At 44.7% G+C, this 27,849-nt stretch overlaps 2 protein-coding genes across 7 annotated transcripts in view; both read left to right on the forward strand.

The window, feature by feature from the left end:
• Positions 1 to 21,390, forward strand: part of LOC110507626 (schwannomin-interacting protein 1) — a 355,356-nt gene extending 333,966 nt beyond the window's left edge. For 5 of the 6 annotated variants that reach the window (XM_036965812.1, XM_021587733.2, XM_036965813.1 and 2 more), the window contains 6 exons: positions 10,239 to 10,357; positions 13,488 to 13,605; positions 14,269 to 14,466; positions 19,041 to 19,164; positions 19,919 to 20,012; positions 20,584 to 21,390. In XM_036965812.1, the coding sequence (XP_036821707.1) occupies positions 10,239 to 10,357; positions 13,488 to 13,605; positions 14,269 to 14,466; positions 19,041 to 19,164; positions 19,919 to 20,012; positions 20,584 to 20,635 (705 nt within the window). In that variant the 3' untranslated portion in view covers positions 20,636 to 21,390. Of the gene's footprint in view, positions 1 to 2,426; positions 2,565 to 10,238; positions 10,358 to 13,487; positions 13,606 to 14,268; positions 14,467 to 19,040; positions 19,165 to 19,918; positions 20,013 to 20,583 lie in introns of those variants that run through there. The other variant, XM_036965814.1, reaches the window with a different exon arrangement.
• A 2,006-nt stretch (positions 21,391 to 23,396) lies between these two features.
• Positions 23,397 to 25,573, forward strand: LOC110507263. The gene is made up of 6 exons (XM_021587150.2): positions 23,397 to 23,572; positions 23,778 to 23,932; positions 24,096 to 24,191; positions 24,346 to 24,387; positions 24,591 to 24,740; positions 24,990 to 25,573. The coding sequence occupies exons 1-6, from the start codon at positions 23,551 to 23,553 to the stop codon at positions 25,128 to 25,130; spliced, it is 606 nt and encodes a 201-aa protein (XP_021442825.2). The 5' UTR covers positions 23,397 to 23,550; the 3' UTR covers positions 25,131 to 25,573.
• The last annotated feature ends 2,276 nt before the right edge of the window (positions 25,574 to 27,849 follow it).

A 27,849-nucleotide genomic window follows, 5' to 3' on the forward strand; every position in this document is an offset into this window, starting at 1 on the left:
CACTTTATATTCATCCTCCCTCGCTCCCTTCTCATCACCATCAGTATCACTTTATATTCATCCTCCCTCGCTCCCTTCTCATCACCATCAGTATCACTTTATATTCATCCTCCCTCGCTCCCTTCTCATCACCATCAGTATCACTTTATATTCATCCTCCCTCGCTCCCTTCTCATCACCATCAGTATCACTTTATATTCATCCTCCCTCGCTCCCTTCTCATCACCATCAGTATCACTTTATATTCATCCTCCCTCGCTCCCTTCTCATCACCGTCAGTATCACTTTATATTCATCCTCCCTCGCTCCCTTCTCATCACCATCAGTATCACTTTATATTCATCCTCCCTCGCTCCCTTCTCATCACCATCAGTATCACTTTATATTCATCCTCCCTCGCTCCCTTCTCATCACCATCAGTATCACTTTATATTCATCCTCCCTCGCTCCCTTCTCATCACCATCAGTATCACTTTATATTCATCCTCCCTCGCTCCCTTCTCATCACCATCAGTATCACTTTATATTCATGCTCCCTCGCTCCCTTCTCATCACCATCAGTATCACTTTATATTCATCCTCCCTCGCTCCCTTCTCATCACCATCAGTATCACTTTATATTCATCCTCCCTCGCTCCCTTCTCATCACCATCAGTATCACTTTATATTCATCCTCCCTCGCTCCCTTCTCATCACCGTCAGTATCACTTTATATTCATCCTCCCTCGCTCCCTTCTCATCACCATCAGTATCATTTTATATTCAATCTCCCTCGCTCCCTTCTCATCACCGTCAGTATCACTTTATATTCATCCTCCCTCGCTCCCTTCTCATCACCATCAGTATCACTTTATATTCATCCTCCCTCGCTCCCTTCTCATCACCATCAGTATCACTTTATATTCATCCTCCCTCGCTCCCTTCTCATCACCATCAGTATCACTTTATATTCATCCTCCCTCGCTCCCTTCTCATCACCATCAGTATCACTTTATATTCATCCTCCCTCGCTCCCTTCTCATCACCTCTCTTTTCCTCCTCCAGCCTTTCTCTATCATTAGACTATGGCACTTTGTCATGTTTTTCTAGTGTTCCTGCTAGTTTTAGTAGTTATCCTGCTCTTTGTCCTGATGCTCTGAGTGAGTGAATTAAAGGTAGTCTAGTCTGCTATGACCGATGTGTGAGTCTCAGTAAGATGAGATCTTTACACACGGTGGAGAGATGAGATTGAAAATGTAACAAATTGAAGAATGACATTCAGCTCGTGTTCTATATGGGTTTTTAACCTGACTAATCTCTCCACGGTCCGGAGTGCCACATTAATGAGCTTTTTATATAACTGTTATCCCTCCTTCCATCCCTCTATCCCTCCCTTCACTGTGACTTAATGGATAAAGGAGGTCAGTCAGCACCTGGGAGAGAGAGATAGTTACATATGAGAGTGGGGAATCATTTAGGGGAAGTTCCTTCCTTTGTGTGTGAGGTTTGTGAGAGGAAATGTGGGCAGCACACACACACACACCAGGGTTGGGGTCAATTCTATTTCAAATCCAGTCAATTCAGAAAGTAAACCAAATTCGAATTCCACATTTCCATTAAAGAAAATTAGAATTGGAAGTTCTGTGTACTTCCTGAATTGACCCCAACCCTGACACACACACACAAACACACACACAAACACACACAAACAGAGTGTGCACAGATCCTGTACACTTGGGGTTTGTGTGTCTTGTCTTGTGTTTCTGTGTAGTTGTATTTCTTCAACTGGCTTTATTTGAGGGGTTTTGGATCAGGGTCTTTTACCTTGACTGTGAGGGGCACACAACTCCCTCTGGCCTCAGTCTCCTTGTCAGTCATACACACAGACCCAAAAACATACACTGACATGCCAACTCAAATATGTAGGCCTCACTACACACACGCGCTCACTCACACACACTCATTCCCTCACACACACACTCACTCACTCATTCCCTCACACACACACACACACACTCACTCACTCAGTCACTCACACACACCAACACTGAGGTGATGCTTTCCAAACTGTCCCAGGAGCAGCAGCTGTCCACACATTAGGGTGTGAGAGCGGGAAAAACACCAGTGTGTGCCCTCTCTCTCTCTCTCCCTGCCTCTCTCCCTCCCTCTCTCTCTCTCTCTGACCGCCCAGAGGATTGAAGGGAGGGTCTAAAGGGGTTTTACCGCTGACCATTGTACTCTGGAAGCCATGAGAAGAGGGAGGGAGAGAGAGAGAGAGAGAGAGAGAGAGAGAGAGAGAGAGAGGCATGGGTAGAGGGATAACTGTGATAACTGTTCTCTCTGTGTGGCAGGGTTAGCTTTGGTTCTGAGTGAGGCCAGGTTTCATGTGAACCGGCTCATACTGACCCACTAACTGGGTGTGTGGTAGAGGGGGAGAGAGGGGGGGGGGGGGGGGGAGTGAGAGAGGCAGAGGAAGGGAGGGAAAGATGAAGGAAGCGCTGGATAACACAGACTGTGCTGGAATGGATGATGTCATCTGTCCAGCCTCTGCCCTCTACCTCACTGATGACTACAAACTCAAAGAGGTAAAGGACATAGAAGTAATGTTGCTTCTGGTTATCTATCTTTCTGGTATTTAGGTACTGCATGTTTTACCAGTGTAATGAAGTGTGTGTGTATGTGTGAAGTGAACAGAAGGGTCTCTTTCCTCAGGATAATGTCAATTGGCGGAACATGTTGCTAACGGAAACGGTTTCCTTCCTGAGTTTGTGAGTTTGACTTGTAGATTTGGTGTGACCCCCTCCACACACAAACTCTACAGTCAATGGCTCTGTGTGCAAGGCACCAGCGTGCTGGAACACTGGTATGGTGTTGGTGTGGGACGTAATGTGAGGATTGTGGATGACATCATGTGAACGTAGTGGAGACACTGTAATGCGTAGGTCATGTGGGGGGTAATGTGGTCTTAGTACAGAGATGGCCGTCTCGCTTCGCGTTCCTAGGAAACTATGCAGTATTTTTTTGTTTTTTTACGTGTTATTTCTTACATTGGTACCCCAGGTCATCTTAGGTTTCATTACATACAGTCGGGAGGAACTACTGAATATAAGAGCTACGTCAACTCACCATCATTACGACCAGGAATATGACTTTCCCGAAGCGGATCCTGTGTTTTTCCCACCACCCGGGACAATAGATCGGATCCCAGCCGACAAACCAAAACAACATCTCCGTAAAAGGGGCAAACGAAGCGGTCTTCTGCTCAGGCTCCGGAGACGGGCACATCGCGCACCACTCCCTAGCATACTACTCGCCAATGTCCAGTCTCTTGACAACAAGGTTGATGAAATCCGAGCAAGAGTAGCATTCCAGAGAGACATGTAACGTTCTTTGCTTCACGGAAACATGGCTCACTCAAGACACGCTATTGGAGTCGGTACAGCCAGCTGGTTTCTTCACGCATCGCGCCGACATAAACAAGCATCTTTCTGGTAAGAAAGCCGTATATATTCACCCCCAAGCAGACACATCGATGGCCCTAAACAAACTTTATTTGACTCTATGTAAACTGGAAACCACATATCCTGAAGCTGGATTGTAGCTGGGGATTTTAACAAGGATCATCTGAAAACAAGACTCCCTAAATTCTATCAGCATATCGATTGCGCAACCAGGGCTGGTAAAACCGTGGATCATTGTTATTCTAACTTCCGTGACGCATATAAGGCCCTCCCCCGCCCTCCTTTCGGAAAAGCAGACCACGACTCCATTTTGTTGCTTCCATTCTACTGACAGAAACTAAAACAAGAAGCTCCCGCGCTCAGGTCTGTTCAACGGTGGTCCGACCAATCTGATTCCACGCTTCAAGACTGCTTCGATCACGTGGATTGGGATATGTTCCGCATTGCGTCCAACAACAACATTGACGAATACGCTGATTCGGTGAGCGAGTCAGAAAAAGTGCATCGGCGATGTTATTACCACAGCAACGATTAAAACATTCCCAAACCAGAAACAGTGGATTGATGGCAGCATTCGCGCAAAACTGAAAGCTCGAACCACTGCTTTTAACCAGGGCAAGATGACCGAATACAGTAGTTATTCCCTCCGCAAGGCAATCAAACAAGCTAAGCGTCAGTATAGAGACAAAGTAGAGTTGCAATTCAACGGCTCAGACACAAGAGGTATGTGGCAGGGTCAATCACGGATTACAAAAAGAAAACCAGCCCCGTCGCGACCAGGATGTCTTGCTCCCAGACAGACTAAATAACTTCTTTGCTCGCTTTGAGGACAATACAGTGCCACTGACACGGCCCACTACCAAAACCTGTGGAATCTCCTTCACTGCAACCGACGTGAGTAAAACATTTAAACGTGTTAACCCTCGCAAGGCTGCAGGCCCAGACGGCATCCCCAGCCGCATCCTCAGAGCATGCACAGACCAGCTGGCTGGTGTGTTTACGGACATATTCAATCAATCCTTATCCCAGTCTGCTGTTCCCACATGCTTCAAGAGGGCCACCATTGTTCCTGTTCCCAAGAAAGCTAAGGTAACTGAGCTAAACGACTACCACCCCGTAGCACTCACTTCCGTCATCATGAAGTGCTTTGAGAGACTAGTCAAGGACCATATCAACTCCACCCTACCTGACACACTAGACCCACTCCAATTTGCTTACCGCCCCAATAGGTCCACAGACGACGCAATCGCAACCACACTGCACACTGCCCTAACCCATCTGGACAAGAGAAATACCTATGTAAGAATGCTGTTCATCGACTACAGCTCAGCATTTAACACCATAGTACCCTCCAAACTCGTCATCAAGCTCGAGACCTTAGGTCTTGACCCCGCCCTGTGCAACTGGGTACTGGACTTCCTGACGGGCCGCCCCCAGGTGGTGAAGGTAGGTAACAACATCTCCACCCCGCTGATCCTCAACACTGGGGCCCCACAAGGGTGCGTTCTGAGCCCTTTCCTGTACTCCCTGTTCACCCACGACTGCGTGGCCATGCACGCCTCCAACTCAATCATCAAGTTTGTGGACGACACTACAGCGGTAGGCTTGATTACCAACAACGATGAGACGGCCTACAGGGAGGCGGTGAGGGCCCTCGGAGTGTGGTGTCAGGAAAATAACCTCACACTCAACATCAACAAAACAAAGGAGATGATTGTGGACTTCAGGAAACAGCAGAGGGAGCACACCCTATCCAAATCGACGGGACAGTAATGGAGAGGGTAGTAAGTTTTAAGTAAGTTTTAAGGACCGAGAGACTGAAAAACAGCTTCTATCTCAAGGCCATCAGACTGTTAAACCGCCACCACTAACGTTGAGTGGCTGCTGCCAACATACTGACTCAACTCCAGCCACTTTAATAATGGAATTGGATGGAAATTAATGTAAAAAATGTATCACTAGCCACTTTAAACAATGCCACTTAATATAATTTTTACATACCCTACATTGCTCATCTCATATGTATATACTGTACTCGATATCATCTACTGCATTTTGCCATCTTTATGTAATACATATATCACCAGCCACATTAAACTATGCCACTTTTATGTTTACATACCCTACATTACTCATCTCATATGTATATGTATATACTGTACTCTATATCATCTACTGCATCTTGCCATCTTTATGTAATACATGTATCACTAGCCACTTTAAACTATGCCACTTTTGTTTACATACCCTACATTACTCATCTCATATGTATATGCTGTACTCGATACCATCTACTGCATCTTGCCTATGCCGTTCTGTACCATCACTCATTTATATATCTTTATGTACATATTCTTTATCCCTTTACATTTGTGTGTATAAGGTAGTAGTTTTGGAATTGTTAGGTTAGATTACTCCTTGGATATTACTGCATTGTCGGAACTAGAAGCACAAGCATTTCGCTACACTCACATTAACATCTGCTAACCATGTGTATGTGACAAATCAAATTAGATTTGATTTGATGTAATGCTGTGATAGTGGTATTGGTTCTCATACAGCAGAAATCTCTAACACACTATGGGTTCATTCCTGGTCATGCTGCCAGTCTCTCTGAGGAGGCAGTGTGTTGCCCTTTTAAGTCTTGGCTCAGATTCCTGTAGCTTCGTGTTGAGGCGTGCTCCCATTGTATTCTCAGGTCAAACACGCACACACACACCTCCTCACATGTGACTCTCAGGGTTATTGTCCTGGCCAAATCCACTCTCCCAAACAGCCCCTTCAACACCCCTCCACTCATCTCTCTCACCTTCTCTCGCTCCTCCTCCCTCTCTCCTCCCTCTCTCCTCCCTCCCTCTCTTCTGTTCAGAGTAACAGGGCCAGCCTGACTGTGACCTGTGTTTGAACAGTACCAGGGCTCAGAGGTCAAGTCCCTTATCAGGAGAGGAATGCACCGCTGCATAAACCAGCAGGTCTCACACCTCAGGTAGCAGACACGGAGAGGGTGCAGAAACACACACACATACACATACACATACACACACACACACCGCTTTGACATAAGATATCTGAAGGGTTATTTATGGGGAAACTGTAGATACTCAAGGTCTCTTGTAAGTCCATAGGACAACGACTTGGGATGAAGGCTGATGAAAACACAAGGGTTTCCCTAAGATCTTTGCACTGCAAAATAGTGTTTTCAAGTAACTAAGCACCATAAAGTTGAAGAACACACTCACGCTCCCTCACACCCTCGTGCTCACGGGATCTGGCCTGTGTGGGTGAACACGCGCTCCCTCACACCCTCGTGCTCACGGGATCTGGCCTGTGTGGGTGAATAGGCGGTTCCTCAGACCATGTTGCTCACAGGATCTGGCCTGTGTGGGTGAACAGGCGGTTCCTCAGACTATGGTGCTCACGGGATCTGGCCTGTGTGGGTGAACACGCGCTCCCTCACACCCTCGTGCTCACGGGATCTGGCCTGTGTGGGTGAATAGGCGGTTCCTCAGACCATGGTGCTCACGGGATCTGGCCTGTGTGGGTGAACAGGCGGTTCCTCAGACCATGGTGCTCACGGGATCTGGCCTGTGTGGGTGAATAGGCGGTTCCTCAGACCATGGTGCTCACGGGATCTGGCCTGTGTGGGTGAACAGGCGGTTCCTCAGACCATGGTGCGAGGTCAATGGCAAACCCTCCTCTCCTCCAGTGAAAGGCCTCCATTGTTCAGAGTGAGGGAGCGCTGAAGACTGAAGGAAAGCAGGAAAGAGGGACAGGAGAGGATGGTAGAGATGCGGGGGAGGAGAAGAACATGTCTTATCAATGAGGGTTTTCACAAGAGAAAATTGCTTCTGAAATTTGAGGAAAAACACAATTCAGCACAGTGGCGTTTCTCAAAATCTAATTTAGGAGCTGCAGCACTTTTCACAGGACCAGGAAATTAAGCCATTTATCAGAACCTTGTTGACTGGGGGCGCATATGACTCTCTGATACATACACATACACACACACACCATGTCAAACACTTTGGAGCGGAGGCTTGGCACACAAGGAATTGTGGTAATAACACAGGGAATGTTTGTTGGGAGGAGAAGGAGAAGAAAGCTCTGTGACAAATCTTAAATGAATGGCATGACTCTTGTGGCGAGGAAAGGAGAGAAGTTAAAGGGAGAGAGATGGGTCCATTTGCTACCCCCACAGTCACAGACATCTATGTGGCGTACTCGACACCTCTCTGAAGGGTTTATGATGCTGCCCATGATGAGATCTAAACCCTTTCTCTCTCACACCTCCATCCAGCAGCCCTTTCATAAGTTAGCTCGTTAGTTAGGGGGCTTAACGTGAAGGAAGGTAGTCCTGTTGGAAGGCAGGTGTGAAATATAGAGGGGTTCTACTATGGTAGATGTGTTAGGTAGACGTAGGCGTAGACGTAGGCGTCCGCATGCTTCCGCATGCTTCCCATCCGAAACAGTTTGTGCATATATTATGAGGTATATTGTGATGTTTTTGTTAGTTTTGATATTCTGCAAGTGTTTTTTCAGCAGTAGAGATTCTTCAATTAAGTGCAATAATTTCCATCATAATGGAGAATGTTCCTTCAAATGAGCACTAAGACAGCGTTGAACGAGACGAATCGTTTTCATGCACGTTTTTTCACTTGAGAAATACTGCATTCAAACATCTTAGTTAGATGTCAAATAGCACGACAAAGACATCCTCAGCATGAACGTCAAAATGAATGACAGATTTCGTGAGTTATCTTTGTTTAATTCTGACTATCTTGAGGAAGTGTATATACTGGCTACCATGTCTCAAGAGGGACAAACAGTACTATTGCCTCTTTTTTATCATTTTTCAAACGAAGGTCTTTTAAGGGAGTATGTGAGGCACAGATGTTCACTTTGCCTAGACGAGTTCTGCTAGGAGCCAACCAAACTTAGTATGCAGAAGCCTTTAGGGGCGTTTTAGAAGCAATTTGGGTCTGTTTACAATAATACACCTAATAAGAATGGTGATGAATGTAGGAATGCAGGCTAACCCTGTCCGAACATAACACACTCACACACCCACTAAACCACACACATACTGCCACTTCACCCCAAACATTCCAACCTGACATTCCAATACAAAGACCACCTACCACCTAACATAAGTACCCCCACCACCCATGAGGCTAACATAACAATGGCTACTGTCACTAACCCCTCTCTGTTGTGACACAAGTGTCCTTGTCTGTTATTATGGTAATTACAACAACAAAAACTCAGGAGCGCCACTACTCAGCACTGACACCTGCTGGGCTGATAGGGAACCGCAGAAACTCAGTGTTATAACATAGTGTACAGGGAGTTAGAAGGGGTGTGTGTGTGTGTGTGTGTGTGTGTGTGTGTGTGTGTGTGTGATTGTTAGTGTCTGTGGAGTGGTAAAGTGATGCTGTTAAATGTCATCATCTTGCCTCACCCTGTACCCCTCATAACACTCTCTTCTCTCACTCAGTCACAGACACACACACGCACGCACACAAACACCCTTCTGTGCCAAGCCCCCTCTTGTGCGTGCCAGTGTGTCCTGGCAGTGCCAACAGTAGCTGTGTCTCCTGGGCTCTCTGGTGTGGAGAGGGATTATGGTAATGTTGCGATGGGAGGGAGGGAGGTGTGGGAAGGGCTGAGAGATAAAGGAAGAGAAGGAGTGAGTTAGTGGAAGAGAGATAGAAGTAAGGAGAAATTGAAAGAGGTTGAGGACAGAGTTAAAGAGAGGGATAACACTCAAGGCTTCTGCCATCTTCTCCTTTGCTCTTATTCCCCTCATCTCCTTCCCCCTCTCCTCCAAAGCCTTCTCTAAAGGCTTTCCTCTGTCTTTCTCTAAACCTCTCGCCTCTCCCCTCTCCTCCAAAGCCTTCTCTAAAGGCTTTCCTCTCTCTTTCTCTAAACCTCTCGCCTCTCCCCTCTCCTGTTTTCTGAAAGGCCTGCTCTTTGTGTGTGTGTATGTGTGTGAGCACTGAAAGGGTTTTTTCTTCCTCCGTCTGGGCCTTTAGAGAGGGTCAATATTTCCCCCCAAACACTCCTCGTCCTGGAGGACTCCCAACCCCCCCGGCACCAAAACATACTGCGCTGTATCTGACTCTGGTACCCATTTGACTTCCCAGCACCACCTGTAACAACAACAGTCAAACAGTCCTGTAGCGGCCTTGAACAGTCTAAACTCTCACACTGTGTTGTCTGTCTACTGATAGGCCTGGTTACTGTGGCTGATAACCCAGCCCAGGGAGTGTGAGAGAAAGCCTGTCTCTACACACTTCTTCTCATGGCGTGTGCACGGTGACATTCACAAGGTTTCCATGTGTTTGACACCAATCTATTCACTCCATTCAAGCCATATGGGCCGTCCTCCCCTCACCAGCCACCTTTGGTGCCATTAGCACATATGAGTGTTCCTCCGGGTGTGAGTGTGTTAAGTGCTGCCAAGGCTGACTGGGTCAGAAGTGGGAATTCCTACTGGAAAACAGGCCCAGGAGGCAGGGATGCTTATAGTGCTATTAGACAGGGGTGCTCAGTGGTTTAGGAATGTGTGTGTTTGACTGCATGAGTGGAGAGAGTGACCAGTGAAAATGTGTTGGACTTTCTCTCATACATCTGCACCACCTAGTGGTGAATATTATAATATTATTGGTGTCTCGAGCTCTCCACGTGTTTTACAATCTTTGTCAGTTCCCCTCCTCACCACAAGGTTACTGCTAAACAAATGGGGAAGTCTTCAGTTCTATTATTAAACCTCCTTAACCCTCTGCCTCTCCCCTCCAGGCCCAAAAGAATGAGAGGGAGTCCATCCGGCAGAAGCTGGCCCTGGGTAGTTTCTTTGACGATGGGCCGGGTATCTATACCAGCTGCAGCAAGAGTGGCAAGCCCAGTCTGTCCTCACGGTAAGAGACATGTATCATCAGCTGTACATCCCACAAAGTCAACAACACACAGCTGACTGAAGATGGGCGGCCGGGTGTCGAACACATTTCAGCCGTAACATGGACTCTTAACAATGTGATGAAACTTTGTTACTCCTTGCTGAAACAAGAAAATGAGTCTCCGGTTGACTAGTCAATGCCCCCGCAATGCAGCAGCAGCAGACATAGAATTAGAATGAATAGAACAGGCTTGGAAGCTCTCACCTTGACTGGTAAACTCATGGGTACACTCACAATGGCTGCCTGGTATTGTGATGCAATCATTTCCACGGTAATGTAGAATGTTCATTCAAATGATGTTAGCTGATGTGGTTCATGTAATGGAATGTATTTGTAATGTCAGTTGAGTTGAATCAACAAATCACAGCACATATTTTACTTCCTGCTTTGCTCCTATGGGTACACTCGCAATGGCCACTAGTGGCGTAGTCCCGAGTGGCGCAGCGGTCTAAGGCACTGCATCTCAGTGCAAGAGATGTCACTACAGTCCCTGGTTTGAATCTAGGCCATATCACATCCGGCTGTGATTGGGAGTTTGGTTTGGCCGGGGTAGGCCGTCATTGTAAATAGGAATTTGATCTTAACTGACTTGCCTAGTTAAATAAAGGTTTTAAAAAATCCATTATGCTGTCATTGACTTGAACGGGGATGCCCATTCTATTTATTATATTTCTATAACAGCACTTGCAGTCAGGAGAGGAGGAGAAGAGAAAAGTATGCATAAAACATTTTTGGGGACATTCAAAGAATTATTATGGTAACCGCCTCATTTGGCTGGCCAATTACCTTCATCCAAAATTACATGACCATTACAGCCCTACACACACATACACACACACACACACACACACACACACACACACGCACATAAAAAACACACATAAAAACACACAGATACAGACACAGATCAGTTTCACCCTCAATCCCAGTCCCTGTTCTTGAGAAACAATGACATCACTCTCTTTATGTGTGTGGGCACTGTCACTAGAGTGAAATTGCAGGTTACTGGACATTACTCTAACAGAGTCAGATTTGACCTTTTCTTAATGCCTGTAAAAGTGTCCATCTCCTGGAACTCTGTAGGGCCATCTCCCCAACACAGACAGACTCCTGCTCTCTCCCTCTGATACCTCTGTTGATTGTTGAGAGTAAGGGACATTTCCTCTCTCTTTCTCTGCATCCCGGCACTGTGGATCTCACTTCCCAAAATGACCTCCTACACACAACCTCAACCTTACTGGAACCAGTATTCCAGGATACATACATTCATACAGTCATACACACAAAGGCACTCACAACGTTAATGAATCTGAAACTATGCTATATGAAAATTAGATCTCACCAAAGAAACTCTTATGGGGTGAACTCACTGGTTATACTGCTGGATAAGTCAGGTACTTCCATGAACTAGTTTGAAGGATCCTTTTGATGCTCCTTCCTCTGAAACGACCAATCAATTACTCTGGTCTGACTAAATCTGGACCGATTGGGTCCAGGCTGTGTAATCGATCAGGTTTTCTCTACATGTGTTTGTAACTACTGCTTCAAATAAGCCGATTATTGATCAAAAAGGGTTTGGTCCAGATCTTACAGGACTCAGGTCTTCTGAGGTCTAGAGAGCCGTCGGAGTCTAGCTGTTTGGATGGAACCTTCACCCTGGATGGATCGATCCCAAGTTAGAGCAGGAGAGGGAGGAACAGAGGGGTAGACATATTTAATAATGCTATGGAAGGCTAGTCGCTATTACAGTCCTATCACAGACACACTGAGACCTCGGTGGAGAGTTGGAGGAGGGTTTGGCCTGAGTGGAAAACTAGATGGGACTGTTATTGAGTTTCTTTCTCACCAGCGGTGCCTAGGTGCATGTTATCTGGGTCAATAAAACCCTACAAGCAATTATTGGTGAGCGAACTTTCCTTAGTCCATAGAACATTCCTTAGCCCAGAGTAATGATGCATCCTCTCCCCCCTCTCTCTTTCTCTCCCACTCTTTCTCCTCTTTCCTCCTCTATCCTCTTTCTCCTCTCTCCTCCCTCCTCTCTCTCCTCTCTCCTCTCTCCTCTCTCCTCCCTCCTCTCTCGCCTCTCTCCTCTCTCCTCTCTCTCCTCTCTCCTCTCTCTCCTCTCTCCTCTCTCTCCTCTCTCCTCTCTCCCCTCTCTCTCCTCTCTCCTCTATACTCTATCCTCCCTCCTCTCTCTCCTGTGTCCTCTCTCCCCTCTCTCCTCCCTCCCCTCTCTCCTCTCTCCTCTTTCCTCCTCTTGCTCCTCTCTACTCTCTCCTCCCTCCTCTCTCTCCTCTCCCCTCTCTCCTCTCTCCTTCCTCCTCTCTCTCCTCCCTCCTCTCTGTCCTCTCTCCCCTCTCTCCTCCCTCCTCTCTCTCCTCTCTCCTCTCTCATCTCTCCTCCCTCTCCTCTCTCCTCTCTCCTCCCTCATCTCTCTCCTCTCTCCTCTCTCCTCTCTCCTCCCTCCTCTCTCTCCTCTCTCCTCTCTCCTCCCTCCTCTCTCTCCTCTCTCCCCTCTCTCCTCCCTCCTCTCTTTCCTCTCTCCCCTCTCTCCTCCCTCCTCTCTCTCGTCTCTTTCTCCTCTCTCCTCTCTCCTCCCTCCTCTCTCTCCTCTCTCCTCCCTCCTCTCTCTCCTCTCTCTCCTCTCTCCTCCCTCCTCTCTCTCCTCTCTCCTCCCTCCTCTCTCCTCTCTCTCCTCTCTCTCCTCCCTCCTCTCTTTCCTCCCTCCTCTCTCCTCTCTCTCCTCTCTCTCCTCCCTCCTCTCTTTCCTCCCTCCTCTCTCTCCTCTCTCCCCTCCTCCCTCCTCTCTTTCCTCTCTCCTCTTTCTCCTCTCTCCTCCCTCCTCTCTCTCCTCTCTCCTCCCTCCTCTCTCTCCTCTCTCCTTTCTCCTCCCTCCTCTCCTCTCTCCTCTCTCTCTCTTCCTCCCCCTCTCCCTCCCCCTCTCTCTCCCTCCTCTTTCCTCCTCTCTCCCCTCTCTCCTCCCTCCTCTCTCTCCTCTCTCCTCTCTCCTCTCTTCTCTCTCCTTTCTCCTCTCTCATCCTCTCTCATCTCTCCTCTCTCCTCTCTCCTCCCTCTTCTCTCCTCTCTCCAGGCTGCAGAGTGGGATGAACCTGCAGATCTGTTTTGTCAACGACAGCGGCAGTGACAAGGACAGCGATGCAGACGACAGCAAGACAGAGACCAGTCTGGACACACCGCTGTCCCCCATGGTACAGACTGACCACACACACGTTCATATTTCTGTGTGAATGTGTTTCTCTCAAGGTTGGGGATTCACACACAGAGTTTGCTATATTAGTCAGAAAGATAGCTCTCAGTAGGACTTGTGTGGAAGAATGACAGAGCACGAGAGAGAGAGAAAGGTAGAATGAGAGAGAAATAGAAATTCTTAGAGAGATCTACTGTGTGACTCGTGTACTCGAGATAGCACACTCAGTAAGACTGTGACAGAATGCGAGCGAGGGACAACGACAGGGACAGATTCGGTATGAATCAGAGCGATAGACCTGGGTTAAGCGTGTGGGGGAGAGTGAATGGCTATGCTCACGTTTTCTGGCCCGTTAACCAATACACCAGCAGCAAATGAGGGTTGAATATGAACACGCTCTCTGAAGGACATGGATGAGTGGCCACGGGCTGTCTGACAGACACAGCTAATAGAGAGAGGGAGAGGGAGTGAGGGAGATAATCCCAGTATTTATAACCAGCTGTTATAGCTCTGAGCTGTTTCTCTGTCTGACTGACCTCTGTGTTCAGTGAATGACCTATCAATGACAACACAAGAAGAACGAAGACCCAACGGGAATAAACCACTAACGTTTCTTTATTTCCCATTCTTCTGTCTCCACTCTCTCCACGTCCCTGTCCCCCAGTCGAAGCAGAGTTCGTCCTACTCTGACCGGGACACTACGGAGGAAGACAGTGAGTCTCTGGAGGACATGGACTTTCTGAGCAGACAGAAGAAGTTGCAGGCCGAGGCTAAGCTAGCCCTGGCGATGGCCAAACCCATGGCCAAGATGCAGGTGGAGGTGGAAAAGCAGAACCGCAAGAAGTCCCCTGTGGCAGACCTGGTCAGTACCGTCGCTATAGGCAACGGGCCTGGAACCTCAGCCTCTAGTCAGCGTTTCTGAACCCAGGTCTTTTCAGAGCAAACCATCCACACGGTCCTCTTCTTTAACATTGTGATGATGTCACCTAGTAGACACCACCCCCCTCCTTCTCTGCCCGTTGGCGACCATAGCCATGATTTTTTAAACATTCTTATCTGCATCAGTGCCCCCCCAAGCACACACACACACAGATACACACACACACACCAATATCTCCACCTGGGCAGAAGACGTTACTTATTCAGTAAAGAGGGGGTGCTTGGGTTGGTGCAATCTATTATTAATATCCCAGAATGCACTGGGTAACGTGTTTGGGAATGTAGTCGTGCCCAGCAGTCAGAAGAGATGAGTGTCATATCTGAGGCCCTGTCACTAAGCTAACACACTGGTGTACTGAACACAGGGGCAGATGAGGCCCTGTCACTAAGCTAACACACTGGTGTACTGAACACAGGGGCAGATGAGGCCCTGTCACTCAGCTAACACACTTGTGTACTGAACACAGGGGCAGATGAGGCCCTGTCACTAAGCTAACACACTGGTGTACTGAACACAGGGGCAGATGAGGCCCTGTCACTCAGCTAACACACTAGTGTACTGAACACAGGGGCAGATGAGGCCCTGTCACTAAGCTAACACACTGGTGTACTGAACACAGGGGCAGATGAGGCCCTGTCACTAAGCTAACACACTTGTGTACTGAACACAGGGGCAGATGAGGCCATGTTGCTAAGTTAACACACTGGTGTACTGAACACAGGGGCAGATGAGACCCTGTCACTAAGTTAACACACTTGTGTACTGAACATAGGGGCAGATGAGGCCATGTTGCTAAGCTAACACTCTGCTGTACTGAGCACAGGGGCAGCGCCATGCTGTGGGCAGACTCACACCTATCTGCTCATTCCTGGGTACTCAGTACATTTCAGTTCAGAACATACAGTTCTCAGTACATTTGTTATAGAAATATACAAGAATGTGAAACTTTACCAGTTGATTTCAGCCCTACCACAAAATACATAGTCAGAGTGCAGGCTGGCACCTGGCCAGTTTGTTAAACCAGAGGCCGCGGGGTTGAGTGCCAGGGGCTCTTGCGTAAGTCACTAATGACAGGAGAAATGAGGGGAATGTGTGTGAGGCTATTTTCTTTTTTACAGCAGATACCACGCTTTAATTCACTAAAGCCATGTGGCCTTCCAAAGAATTTACACAAGAATTTACACAACACTCCCACCAAGAGAATTACATTATTTTAGTTTTTCCCCATTCATGTCATGCTAAGAGAATACTGATATGATGAAATACTTGAGTATTGTTGTTGGTGGTATCCTTATTCGTATTGCCACTAACCTCACAAGCCAGTAATATCACTGAGGGAGGAAACTCCGCCTCAGACAAACACAATGAGCCCAACACATATCGTGACCAAAACACTACCACTCGCGGTGGCCAGCTCTCCCCCCGCATCTCTCACTCTCTCTCTCTTTTCTCACACCCCCGCCTCTCTCTGCATGTCACTGACTTCCGTGCTCCCTCTCCGAACTGAAACAGTGGCACGTGGCAGAGGGGAAACATGGCCCCTGGCGCAGTTGCATGGGTGCCAATGTGAAAGTGAAAGAGGAGTGAGAAACTCTGACAAGAAGAACCAGCTAAGCGATCATGGAAGGAGCACATGGAAGGAGCACATGTTTTCTCACCCTTAGACACATTCTCTGTCTCTCCTGAGCTAAGGAGAGAGAGAAAGGAGATGCACACAGATGATAGAAATAGATTGAACAAGGGATCGAGGGAAATTCTCATACCCAGTGAGCCTGAGAAAGAACATGATGCTTTCTGATTCACCTTGGTTACTCTCTGGGGTTAATGTCAAACCTGCCCCTATTGAACCCAACAAGGTTTGGTGAGTGACATACAGAATGAGAGAGAAGGGGAAAGATAAAGAGGTGGATGAGAGGAAGAGAAACTGAAACTCTTGAGGGAAACACAAACGACAGCAGTGAAAGGCTGTGTGTTGATTTGGCCAGAACAAACTGTCAGAGAATTCAGGAAAGACAAAGAGAGAGTGTATAGTGTGTTGCTTACTGCCAGGAGCATAGCCGCGGGAAGTCGTTTGGGGGTGGGGGTGCTACGGATTTTGGGCTGGGGGATGCTGAAAAAAATGCTTTGCCCGCCCTACAGACGGCTATGTCATTCCACTAATACAGAACTAGTAAAGGCCCAGTGAACTCTGTTTTTCTTTAAAAAATATATACACTACCGGTCCAAAACACCAACTCATTCAAGGGTTTTTCTTTATTTTGACTATTTTCTACATTGTATAACAGTAGTGAAGACATCAACACTATGAAATTACACATTTGGAATCATGTAGTAACCAAAAAAGTGTTCAGCAGATGAACACTCTTGGCACACATCTCAATTGGGTTGAGGTCGGGTGATTGTGGAGGCCAGGTCATCTGATGCAGCACTCCATAACTCTCCTTCTTGGTGAAATAACCCTTACACAGCCTGGAGGTGTGTTGGGTCATTGTCCTGTTGAAAAACAAATGATAGCCCAAACCAGATGGGATGGCGTATCGCTGCAGAATGCTGTGGTAGCCATGCTGGTTAAGTGTGCCTTGAATTCTAAATAAATCACTGACAGTGTCACCACCAAAGCAACCCCACACCATCACACCTCCTACTCCATGCTTCACGGTGGGAACCACACATGCAGAGATCATCCGTTCACCTATTCTGCGTCTCACAAAGACACGGCTGTTGGAATCAAAAATCTCTAATTTGACCCAAAACCAAAGGACAAATTTCCAAAAGTCTAATGTCCATTGCTCGTGTGTTTTGAACCAAGCGAGTCTCTTCTTCTTCTTCTTGGTGTCCTTTAGTGGTGTTTTTCTAACCTTTATTTAACTTGGCGAGTCAGTTAAGAACAAATGTTTATTTTCAATGACAGCCTAGGAACAGTGGGTTAACTGCCTTGTTCAGGAGCAGAACAACAGATTTTTACCTTGTCAGCTCGGGGATTTGATCTAGCAACCTTTCGGTTACTTTCGGTTACTAGTCCAACGCTCTAACCACTTTGCAGCAATTTGACCACGAAGGCCTGATTCACAAAGTCTCCTCTGAACAGTTGATGTGGAGATGTGTCTGTCACTTGAATTCTATGAAGCATTAATTTGGGCTGCAATTTCTGATGCTGGTAACTCTAATAAACTTATCCTCTGCAGCAGAGGTAACTCTAATAAACTTATCCTCTGCAGCAGAGGTAACTCTAATAAACTTATCCTCTGCAGCAGAGGTAACTCTAATAAACTGATCCTCTGCAGCAGAGGTAACTCTAATAAACTTATCCTCTGCAGCAGAGGTAACTCTAATAAACTTATCCTCTGCAGCAGAGGTAACTCTAATAAACTTATCCTCTGCAGCAGAGGTAACTCTGGGTCTTCTTTTTTTTCATGAGAGCCAGTTTCATCATAGCACTTGATGGTTTTTGCGACTGCCCTTGAAGAAACATTCAAAGTTCTTAAAATGTTCCCTAATGACTGACCTTCGTGTCTTAAAGTAATGATGGACTGTTGTTTCTCTTTGCTTATTTGAACTGTTCTTGCCATAATATGGTCTTATGGTCTTTTACCAAATAGTATCTTCTGTATTACCTCCCCTACCTTTTCACAACACAACTGATTGGCTCAAATGCATTAAGAAGGAAAGAAATTCCACAAATTAACTTTTAACAAGGCACACCTGTTAATTTAAATGCATTCCAGGTGACTACCTCATGAAGCTGGTTGAGGGAATGCCAGGAGTGTGCAAAGCTGTCATCAAGGCAGAGGGTGGCTATTTGAAGAACATCAAATATAAAATATATTTTGATTTGTTTAACACTTTTTTGGTTACTACATGATTCCATATGTATTATTTAATAGTTTTGATGTCTTCACTATTATTCTACAATGTAGAAAACAGTAAAAATAAAGAAAAACCCTTGAATGAGTAGGTGCTCTAAAACTTTTGACTGGTGGTGTATATTCAGATTTTTTAGGGGGTGCTACAACACCTTCAGCACCCCTACATCCCACAGCTATGGCCAGAAGGAAGGAGACAGAGTTGTTTCCTGTAGCTCTCTATGACTAGGGTCAGTTCAGGGACCATTGCTGTACTGTATATTGCTGTGACAGTCAAGTCACTAGGCTGACCCCTGCTGGAGAGATTGGGCTTTGCATCATATTACAGTCTAGTGCTCGAGCTGGGCAGCTCCTGTAGCATGGGGCTGCTTTCAGCAGCTGGATATATTTATGAGATGCAGATTAAACTGAAATGGCACCTTTCCTCAAGCATCTGCACCATCTTGCACACACAAACACACATAGGCCTACACACACTCACACCCACATATACTGCAGTGTCGTTGGGTTCTGTAGTGCCCAAGAGTCCATATCAATGAGTGTACATATTTGGTACTTACTATTTCCGATGTGCTGTATGTTTCTGAAAATGTGTGTGTATTTCTAACTGGTGTTGTGTGCGTTTCTCTCTAGCTGCCCCACATGCCCCACATCAGTGAGTGCCTGATGAAGAGGAGCCTGAAGCCTACAGACCTGAGAGACATGACCCTGGGACAACTACAGGTTATAGTCAATGACCTGCACTCCCAGATAGAGAGTGAGTACCACACACGCACACACGTTTTTTCTATTCTTGTGGGGACCTAAAATGCATTTCCATTTTAAAATCCTATTTTTGTCTAACCCCTAACCCTAACCCTAAACCTAACCCTGACCATTGGCCCCTAAGCTTAAAATAGCCTTTGTCCTTGTGGGGATGTGGGAAATTTCCCCAAGAGTGAGAATTATCCTTGTTTTACAATCCTTGTGAGGACTTTTAGGGATTTCAGGTCCCCACGAGGATAGAAGAACAAGACCACAGGCACACTCACGCACATACACACATTGTTAGTTAAGGGATTATATCTTTGGTATTGACAGCCATTTCAGACAATGTAAGTTGGATGCATGTGTGATGAAACTGGTGAAAGACGTACAATACCTAATTTTACCAAGAAGGCCCAAAAATCCCCCACAAAAAAATGTTTCTATAGGATCTTGTATTTTAGTGGCATGGTTTAAAAATAAATGTTCCAATCGAAATATGTGTATCGTATGACTTGGGACTGGATTCAATCTGTATCGTGGAAGATCCGTGTTATAGCTCGATTGAAATGATATATAAAAGCAATATTCCCACGTTGGCGGAGACTGCATTCACTGTAACCGCTGCAAATGTCGGCTCAATCAGAAATGACCTTTTAACACAGATCTTCCACGATACTTCTGCGATATGGTGTATGTTAGTGTTCTAATGGTGTGTTGTTGCTCTAATGTTTTTCTGATGTTGTTCTGATGTTTGTCTTCTCCAGGCCTGAATGAGGAGCTGGTGCAGCTGCTGCTGATCAGGGATGAACTGCACATGGAGCAGGATGCCATGCTGGTGGACATAGAGGACCTGACCAGGTGGTGATGCTATCTCTCTCTCACTCACTCTCACTCACTCACTCACTCTCACTCACTTTCACACACTTTCACACACACACACACACACACACACACACACACACACACACACACACACACACACACACACACACACACACACACACACACACACACACACACACACACACACGGAGACACACACACACACACGGAGACACACACACACACGGAGACACACACACGGAGACACACACACACGGAGACACACACACGGAGACACACACACGGAGACACACACACGGAGACACACACACACAGCCTCCAGGGCTATGACCGCAAACAGGCCAGGAATTATTTGGGGAACTCTGTCTTTGGGACTGATGTTTAGCAAAGGTTATACATTTGCATGATTTTCATACAGGAGCACACACAAACACACGCACACACACAGCTGCAAGAACAAGGACCTCAAACAGGCCAGAGAATGATTAGGGGAACTCTGTCTTTGAGACAGACGTTAACCACAGTGTGATATATTTGCTGCAGCTAATAAAGTAGTTTATCTAATCATCATATTGTTTTTACTCAGGCATGCTGAGAGCCAGCAGAAACACATGGCTGAGAAGACCCCATCCAAATGAGACACCTCGACCCTACCCCATCCCTTTACTTCACTCCCGCCCCATCTTGGTCCCTGTGCCCTGCCCCATGTCTCTCGCTGCTCCCCCTCTGTCTGCCCCTCTCCCATGGTGGCAGCAGCCAGAGGAAGTCCAGCCTTTCATTTGCTTCTGTGGTTGTCCCAGCGCTAAAGACAGAGAATTTCCTGCTTCCTGGGAGAAGAGGAAACTGATTGTGTGTTGTCATGGATACTGTCCCGGCTTCCTGTGCAGTGATCGGCCTTGCTTTGCTATTGTTTATTTTTAACTTTTTACATTTGCCACTAAATTATAACTGTCAATACAAAATGGTGGAGAAAAAATAATAATAGTGAGAAATTAGTAGAAAGTCAGTTAAAAGAGAAAAAAAGAAACATTGTATAAAACTATGAAGACTAACTTCAGACTATTTTAAGTTAAAAGGTCATTTTTAAGTATTTCAAAGTCAACCTCTTTTTATTCTGCACAATTGGTAGTTTTCAACTGAGGAATGTTTATTTGAAGGTGCTAAAAGAGTGTAAAGGAAACCTGCCTGCCTTGTAGTGGAGTTGCAACTTTTGGTAATACATTCACTCTGATCGGTCTTCAACATTTTGTGAATGTTGATTTTCTGACACGAGTCATTTTAAATGAATAAATGTGTTAATATCATTTACATCCTATTGTATTGAGAATTTTTATTTGAGGGAAGAAATGTTTATGTACAGATATGTAAAATAAAAAATAAACTTTGTTTCATATATTGTGGTTTGGTGTGCAGTCTGTTAAGAAAAGTGGACAGAGATTGAGATATTATTGTAAATACTATAAGTGCAAACTGGCAAAACACAGTACATTAACAGTGCATTTATGACTATTTCATAATTATGTAATACTAATACTGACAAGTGCATTGTAGGATTTTGGACATAATTCATAAATGAATAACCACACCGACATCACTGCCATCTGGGAAGAGAAAACCTGATCACTCCGCTGAATATTTTATTCAGAGGCAACAAGAGTATGAAGTATGAACAAGAGTATGAAGTATGAACAAGAGTATGAAGTATGAACAAGAGTATGAAGTATGAAGAATGCATCAGTTTTTCTATTATTACATTTTTCGATGAACAGTCATACAAAACCACCTTGTTTTAAAGAGTAGATGATTTTAAACCTTAGGCCTAAGATAGCTCTGTGCTTTACTGTGATTGTGGTTTTGAAAGGTCTGATCTCATATCAATGGTCACAACCACAAGCATCATCCACTTCTGTGAAACTCTCCCCTGCAGATTGACTCACCATGGCCTCTCTTTCTCTACAGGCCCTGAGAGTCAGCCTTTACGGGAAGAGGTGTACTTTCTTAAGTAAACAGGCCAATGGTAAACAAATTCAAATGCCAGGGTTAAAATTGTGGAGGTGTGCAGGGGTCATGGGCAATCCCATTACATTTGAGTCATGGTTTAGCATACTCCTGCATACATTTTAGTACTGATCAACATTGGGAATCGACCCCCCTCCCAACTGCCACTGTCACAGAGATAAATTAAATCCATGTTACTTTATCTGACACTTAATAGGCATTTGCTTTATTCTTTAAAATATATATATATATATATATATATATAGCACGTGTTCAACTTAAACATATATATATATATATATATATATATATATATATATATACTGAATATATGATCAATTTAATACCTTTCTTTTTTATTTGAACAAGATCCACAGTTTTCTGTCTGTAATTTGTTTGACAAGTACCTAGAAAACATTACCAACACCGGTTACATTTTTGCCAAATGGTTGTAGTTCAATTCTAGTAGCTTATTCACAGCTTATTTTTCTTGTCATCTCCAACCATTTTACACCAGGTACATGACTTCCGGTGTAAATGCACTGAAGTCCTCATAACGTGTGCCGGCACTGTCATATTGACTGGAAATAATATGAAGAAACAAAGAACATGTTAGTCTTTTTTATCAGTTGAACACGTGCTCTTTATAACAGAATATACAAATTAGGTGAAATCTAACAAAAAAATTTTTTAAACAAGTTACTTCTCAAAAGTCACCGAATTGATGAAACAACCTCTTTATTCTGACCCCTGTAGCGAAGAACTCAATCAAAAGTTGGGAAATTAAACCTATTCCCTATTTACATTGTTTTTGGTTCTTACGAAATGTATGTTTATAATGTATAATTGAAAGCATGAAATAAAAACAACTATGAATGTAGTTTTAGACAATCAGCCTTCTAGAGAAGAGGCTCATGTCAAAGTAGACTAAAGGCTACTACCCACCCACAATATCTCTAGGCCTATAGCACAATCATTTAGAAAAACCTTTCTAACATTATTCATCTGTCTAGTTTTGACAATTACAATTAAAATACGGAACAAAAGTAAAACACTGACATCGGAATGCCTGTCTCACGTAGTTTTTTTGCAATCGGTGGGTGCTGCAAAGTTTCTGGATCGAGTTGGGTTACGCAGTGATATGCTGCCCACAAGAGAATGTGACTCAGTTATAGATTTGAACTGCATTACTTTAACTGTAATGTAAAACAAATATATATCGGTATTGTATTATTAATTCACTTTAAGGCATTGGCTTCCTCTTGAGCCTACTCATGCAAATCGAAACGAGCCCCTGGCTGTTAATTCCAGTTTCACTTGAAGGAGTCACTCATTGGCCGAGATGCAAACAGAGACCACTCAGGAAATTACACACGACTGACGCGTCGCTTTCATTTCGGTGTCTCTTGTTGTTTTGTTGTTTGTAATTCAGTGTTTAAATCTGTCCAGGGAATTCCCTCAAGGAGCACTGCACGGCTCTATATAATGATCAGATGAAGCAAAGATGACAACACCTATCAGTTTACGCCACACTTGAGTCAAAGATCTCAGAATCATGCTGCCAAACTTTTATTTATGTGAGTATTCATTTTATTTGTACATCATTTTTGTAACAACTAACCCTCTGAAATGATATGCCTCAAACTTGACATAGTCTTCCGTTTTAATTTATGGAGCTAAATAATGTCATTTTCAGGGGTGTTTTTATTATTGGTCTGTTTAGAGGATTATTGGGGTGATGCATTGGTTGGTGCTGACTGATTGTGTCCTCCCTCCACACAGACTTTACCAGCTGTGTGCTGCTGCTCGCTTTGTTCTGCCAAGTCTCCATGGGAACCCCAGTGCGCACGCCGCGGAGTTTGGACACTGAGAAATGCGGGCAGTGCGCTGACCTCTCCAGAGAGCTCGTCAAGAAGGTTAGAAAGCTCCTGGACAACGTGAGTGACAATTATAACGAATGAATTTGAACGTTTAATTCATATCTAATGTATTGTTCATTCAGTCAGTCAATCCGTCTGTATCGTTGATATGCTTACAGTTTATTCACACAGTTTGTGATTAATGTATCCACTTACTAATTTAATCATTTTCCCTTGATAGGAAAACCTGTTTGGGGGTTTAAACTGCTCGGAGCAGCGCGTGGAGGTGAACAGTAAGACCCAGACAGTCCTAGCCTGCGAACCCAACACGGACAGGGTAAGTCACAGTCATTTGCTAAATTCATATCAACATTCTTTTTTAAATGATACTTTCTCGGACTTTTAAGTATTAATTGAAAGTGATAATTAGGATTTACAGAATAGTGATATAAATCAGTCGATTGATGCATTATTTTGCTGTATTTCCTCAGAACACAAGATGCTCTGGTCAACGGAACACCACATTCAGTGAGGTAACTATTGTGTTCTTACAATATTGCATCATTGTATATAAATCCACAGTTTTAAAAATAAATAGTTAGATCTTTAGACAGTCTGTAGATTTTATAGTGATGGCATTGCATATAATTCACCCATTCTTAGCTCACCCATTTCAACTGCTTCCTATATGTCTGATTGTCTGATCTCTGTCCATCTTTATATTTTCTTCTGACAGAGTGCGTGTCTGAGGAACATCCGAGCAGACCTAGGACATTATGCTGCCTCACTACAGGCTTACAAACAGGCCGACCTCAGCTCCACTGTCCAGGACACCAAGAACCTACTCAATAATTGTCCATCCACACAAGGGGATCCTTCCTCACAAGTAAGATTAGATTTTTCTATTTCTTTTTTTTTTTGTCATAAAACATTCCTTCCTTCCCTGAATTTTCCTTTTTCTTTTGATTCAGTTTTCTAATGACAACAAACTCATATAGACAATTACAAAACTGTATACAAAAAAAATATGTTTCTCTGTGCTTGAAACAGCACAAATGTTATTGGCGCGCATACAACTATGGACTTAAAGTTAGCATTTTTATAAAGTTAAGCTTTGTTTCCTTTTGCCCTGCAGGTTGCAGACGCTAAACTGACTAGTGGTAACTCTGTGGACCAGAGGGTCCATCTGTGTAAGTTACTGAAGGGCTTCCACCTCCGGGTCATCACCATCAGCAGAGCAATGGGCTACATCTCTGCTGGGGACCACAGGAAGTAAAACCCTCATCTTCAAAATCATCCGATTTCTCATCATCATCAACTATAACAAGTGCTGATAATCTTCATCATCATCATCATCACCATCAAAAAGTGAATCATCAGCAACCCTGATTGTCATCTTCATCATCAGACATCATCCTCAACAACTACTTTGCCATCATAACTGTTGAATACTTACTGCACTACACTGTGAATGCCTAGATGAGTAGGACATGAGCTATCTAAACTCCTTTGGCTCAGTTAGAGCTGAATGATAGTAGGTTTAGTGCAAAACTAGTCAATGAAGATCATGTTGGTCAATCTATTTATTTATTTATTCCTATATTTAAGGACTGGGATTTATTTATTTATTTGATTTATGAAATGTATGTATTTATTTAACAATATGTTATTCATGTTATTTATTGGAATATTTATAATAAAGTATTTATTACAAGCTTACTGAGACTGATTATGTATTTATTATATTGACTGGCTGTTAATGTTAGCTTTGTTGTCTGTGTTGCTCCGTGGGCTTCAACATTCTATCCATGAATAGGCTAAATACGCTTTTGTTTGTTGTAAAAATACCTTATCTTTATGGAACATGTTGAAATATAATATCATTCAGACGGGAGGGAAGGCCATGTGTTTAATAGTCGCATAAGATATGAAAAAGCCCTTTTCTGCGTCTTCAAGCAGGTCTCCGCATTGAACCCCTTGTCCAATTTGGCATGTGGGCACACTTGCAGCCATTACGCACAAGGAAACCATGCCACCCTGGGCGAACATCCTTGCCTGGCAGACCACCTTCTGGAGCCTGCCGAGCAGACTTCTCCCCAGGCAGCTCTGGGTCGCAGTGGTTGAAACCTCCACTTATCTCTTCATCAACAGAGTTCATGTCACATTGCACAAGTTCCTCGGTGAAGGAATGGGCCCTTTTCCTGCGCACAATGGAGCTGTCATCTCATGTTCTTTACCAGCGTTCCTGGCTTCTGCAATTTGCACCTCCAAGTCCTGCACCCTCGCCTGAAACTCCAGGTTGTGGCATGTGCTTTCAGCCACAGCGCTTTACATTATTTTATTTGAACCTTTATTTAACTAGGCAAGTCAGTTAAGAACACATTCTTATTTACAATGACAGGAACAGTGGGTTAACTGCCTTGTTCAGGGGCAGAACGATAGATCTTTACCTTGTCAGCTTGCCAGCAACCTTTCAGTTACAGACCCAACGCTCTAACCACTAAGCTACCTGCATCTCCTCAATGAGGGAAGCTATCATCTGGATTAACTCCTCCTGTGAAGAAAAGTTACTGCAATAGGCCAATACAGCCAGCCATTCTGATCCCATAACTTCACCCTATCCTCAGCTCTCTCGTGCTTAAGAGTGGAAAGATCTTGTTCAGATTTTCAATTGTATCCATGAAGGCGTCATTCTGCTGTTGGAGCTGCAGACGTCGAGTCTCCAGCCGTGCAGCGGTGCTGTTGCTCTCCTCCAGGTATTTACAGTGCCTTGCGAAAGTATTCGGCCCCCTTGAACTTTGCGACCTTTTGACCACATTTCAGGCTTCAAACATAAAGATATAAAACTGTATTTTTTTGTGAAGAATCAACAACAAGTGGGACACAATCATGAAGTGGAACGACATTTATTGGATATTTCAAACTTTTTTAACAAATCAAAAACTGAGAAATTGGGCGTGCAAAATTATTCAGCCCCCTTAAGTTAATACTTTGTAGCGCCACCTTTTGCTGCAATTAAAGCTGTAAGTCGCTTGGGGTATGTCTCTATCAGTTTTGCACATCGAGAGACTGAAATTTTTTCCCATTCCTCCTTGCAAAACAGCTCGAGCTCAGTGAGGTTGGATGGAGAGCATTTGTGAACAGCAGTTTTCAGTTCTTTCCACAGATTCTCGATTGGATTCAGGTCTGGACTTTGACTTGGCCATTCTAACACCTGGATATGTTTCTTTTTGAACCATTTCATTGTAGATTTTGCTTTATGTTTTGGATCATTGTCTTGTTGGAATACAAATCTCCGTCCCAGTCTCAGGTCTTTTGCAAACTCCATCAGGTTTTCTTCCAGAATGGTCCTGTATTTGGCTCCATCCATCTTCCCATCAATTTTAACCATCTTCCCTGTCCCTGCTGAAGAAAAGCAGGCCCAAACCATGATGCTGCCACCACCATGTTTGACAGTGGGGATGGTGTGTTCAGGGTGATGAGCTGTGTTGCTTTTACGCCAAACATAACGTTTTGCATTGTTGCCAAAAAGTTCAATTTTGGTTTCATCTGACCAGAGCACCTTCTTCCACATGTTTGGTGTGTCTCCCAGGTGGCTTGTGGCAAACTTTAAACAACACTTTTTGTGGATATCTTTAAGAAATGGCTTTCTTCTTGCCACTCTTCCATACAGGCCAGATTTGTGCAATATACGACTGATTGTTGTCCTATGGACAGAGTCTCCCACCTCAGCTGTAGATCTCTGCAGTTCATCCAGAGTGATCATGGGCCTCTTGGCTGCATCTCTGATCAGTCTTCTCCTTGTATGAGCTGAAAGTTTAGAGGGACGGCCAGGTCTTGGTAGATTTGCAGTGGTCTGATACTCCTTCCATTTCAATATTATCGCTTGCACAGTGCTCCTTGGGACGTTTAAAGCTTGGGAAATCTTTTTGTATCCAAATCCGGCTTTAAACTTCTTCACAACAGTATCTCGGACCTGCCTGGTGTGTTCCTTG

The sequence above is a fragment of the Oncorhynchus mykiss genome, chromosome 27, assembly GCF_013265735.2.
Source record: "Oncorhynchus mykiss isolate Arlee chromosome 27, USDA_OmykA_1.1, whole genome shotgun sequence".
NCBI lineage: Eukaryota > Metazoa > Chordata > Actinopteri > Salmoniformes > Salmonidae > Oncorhynchus > Oncorhynchus mykiss.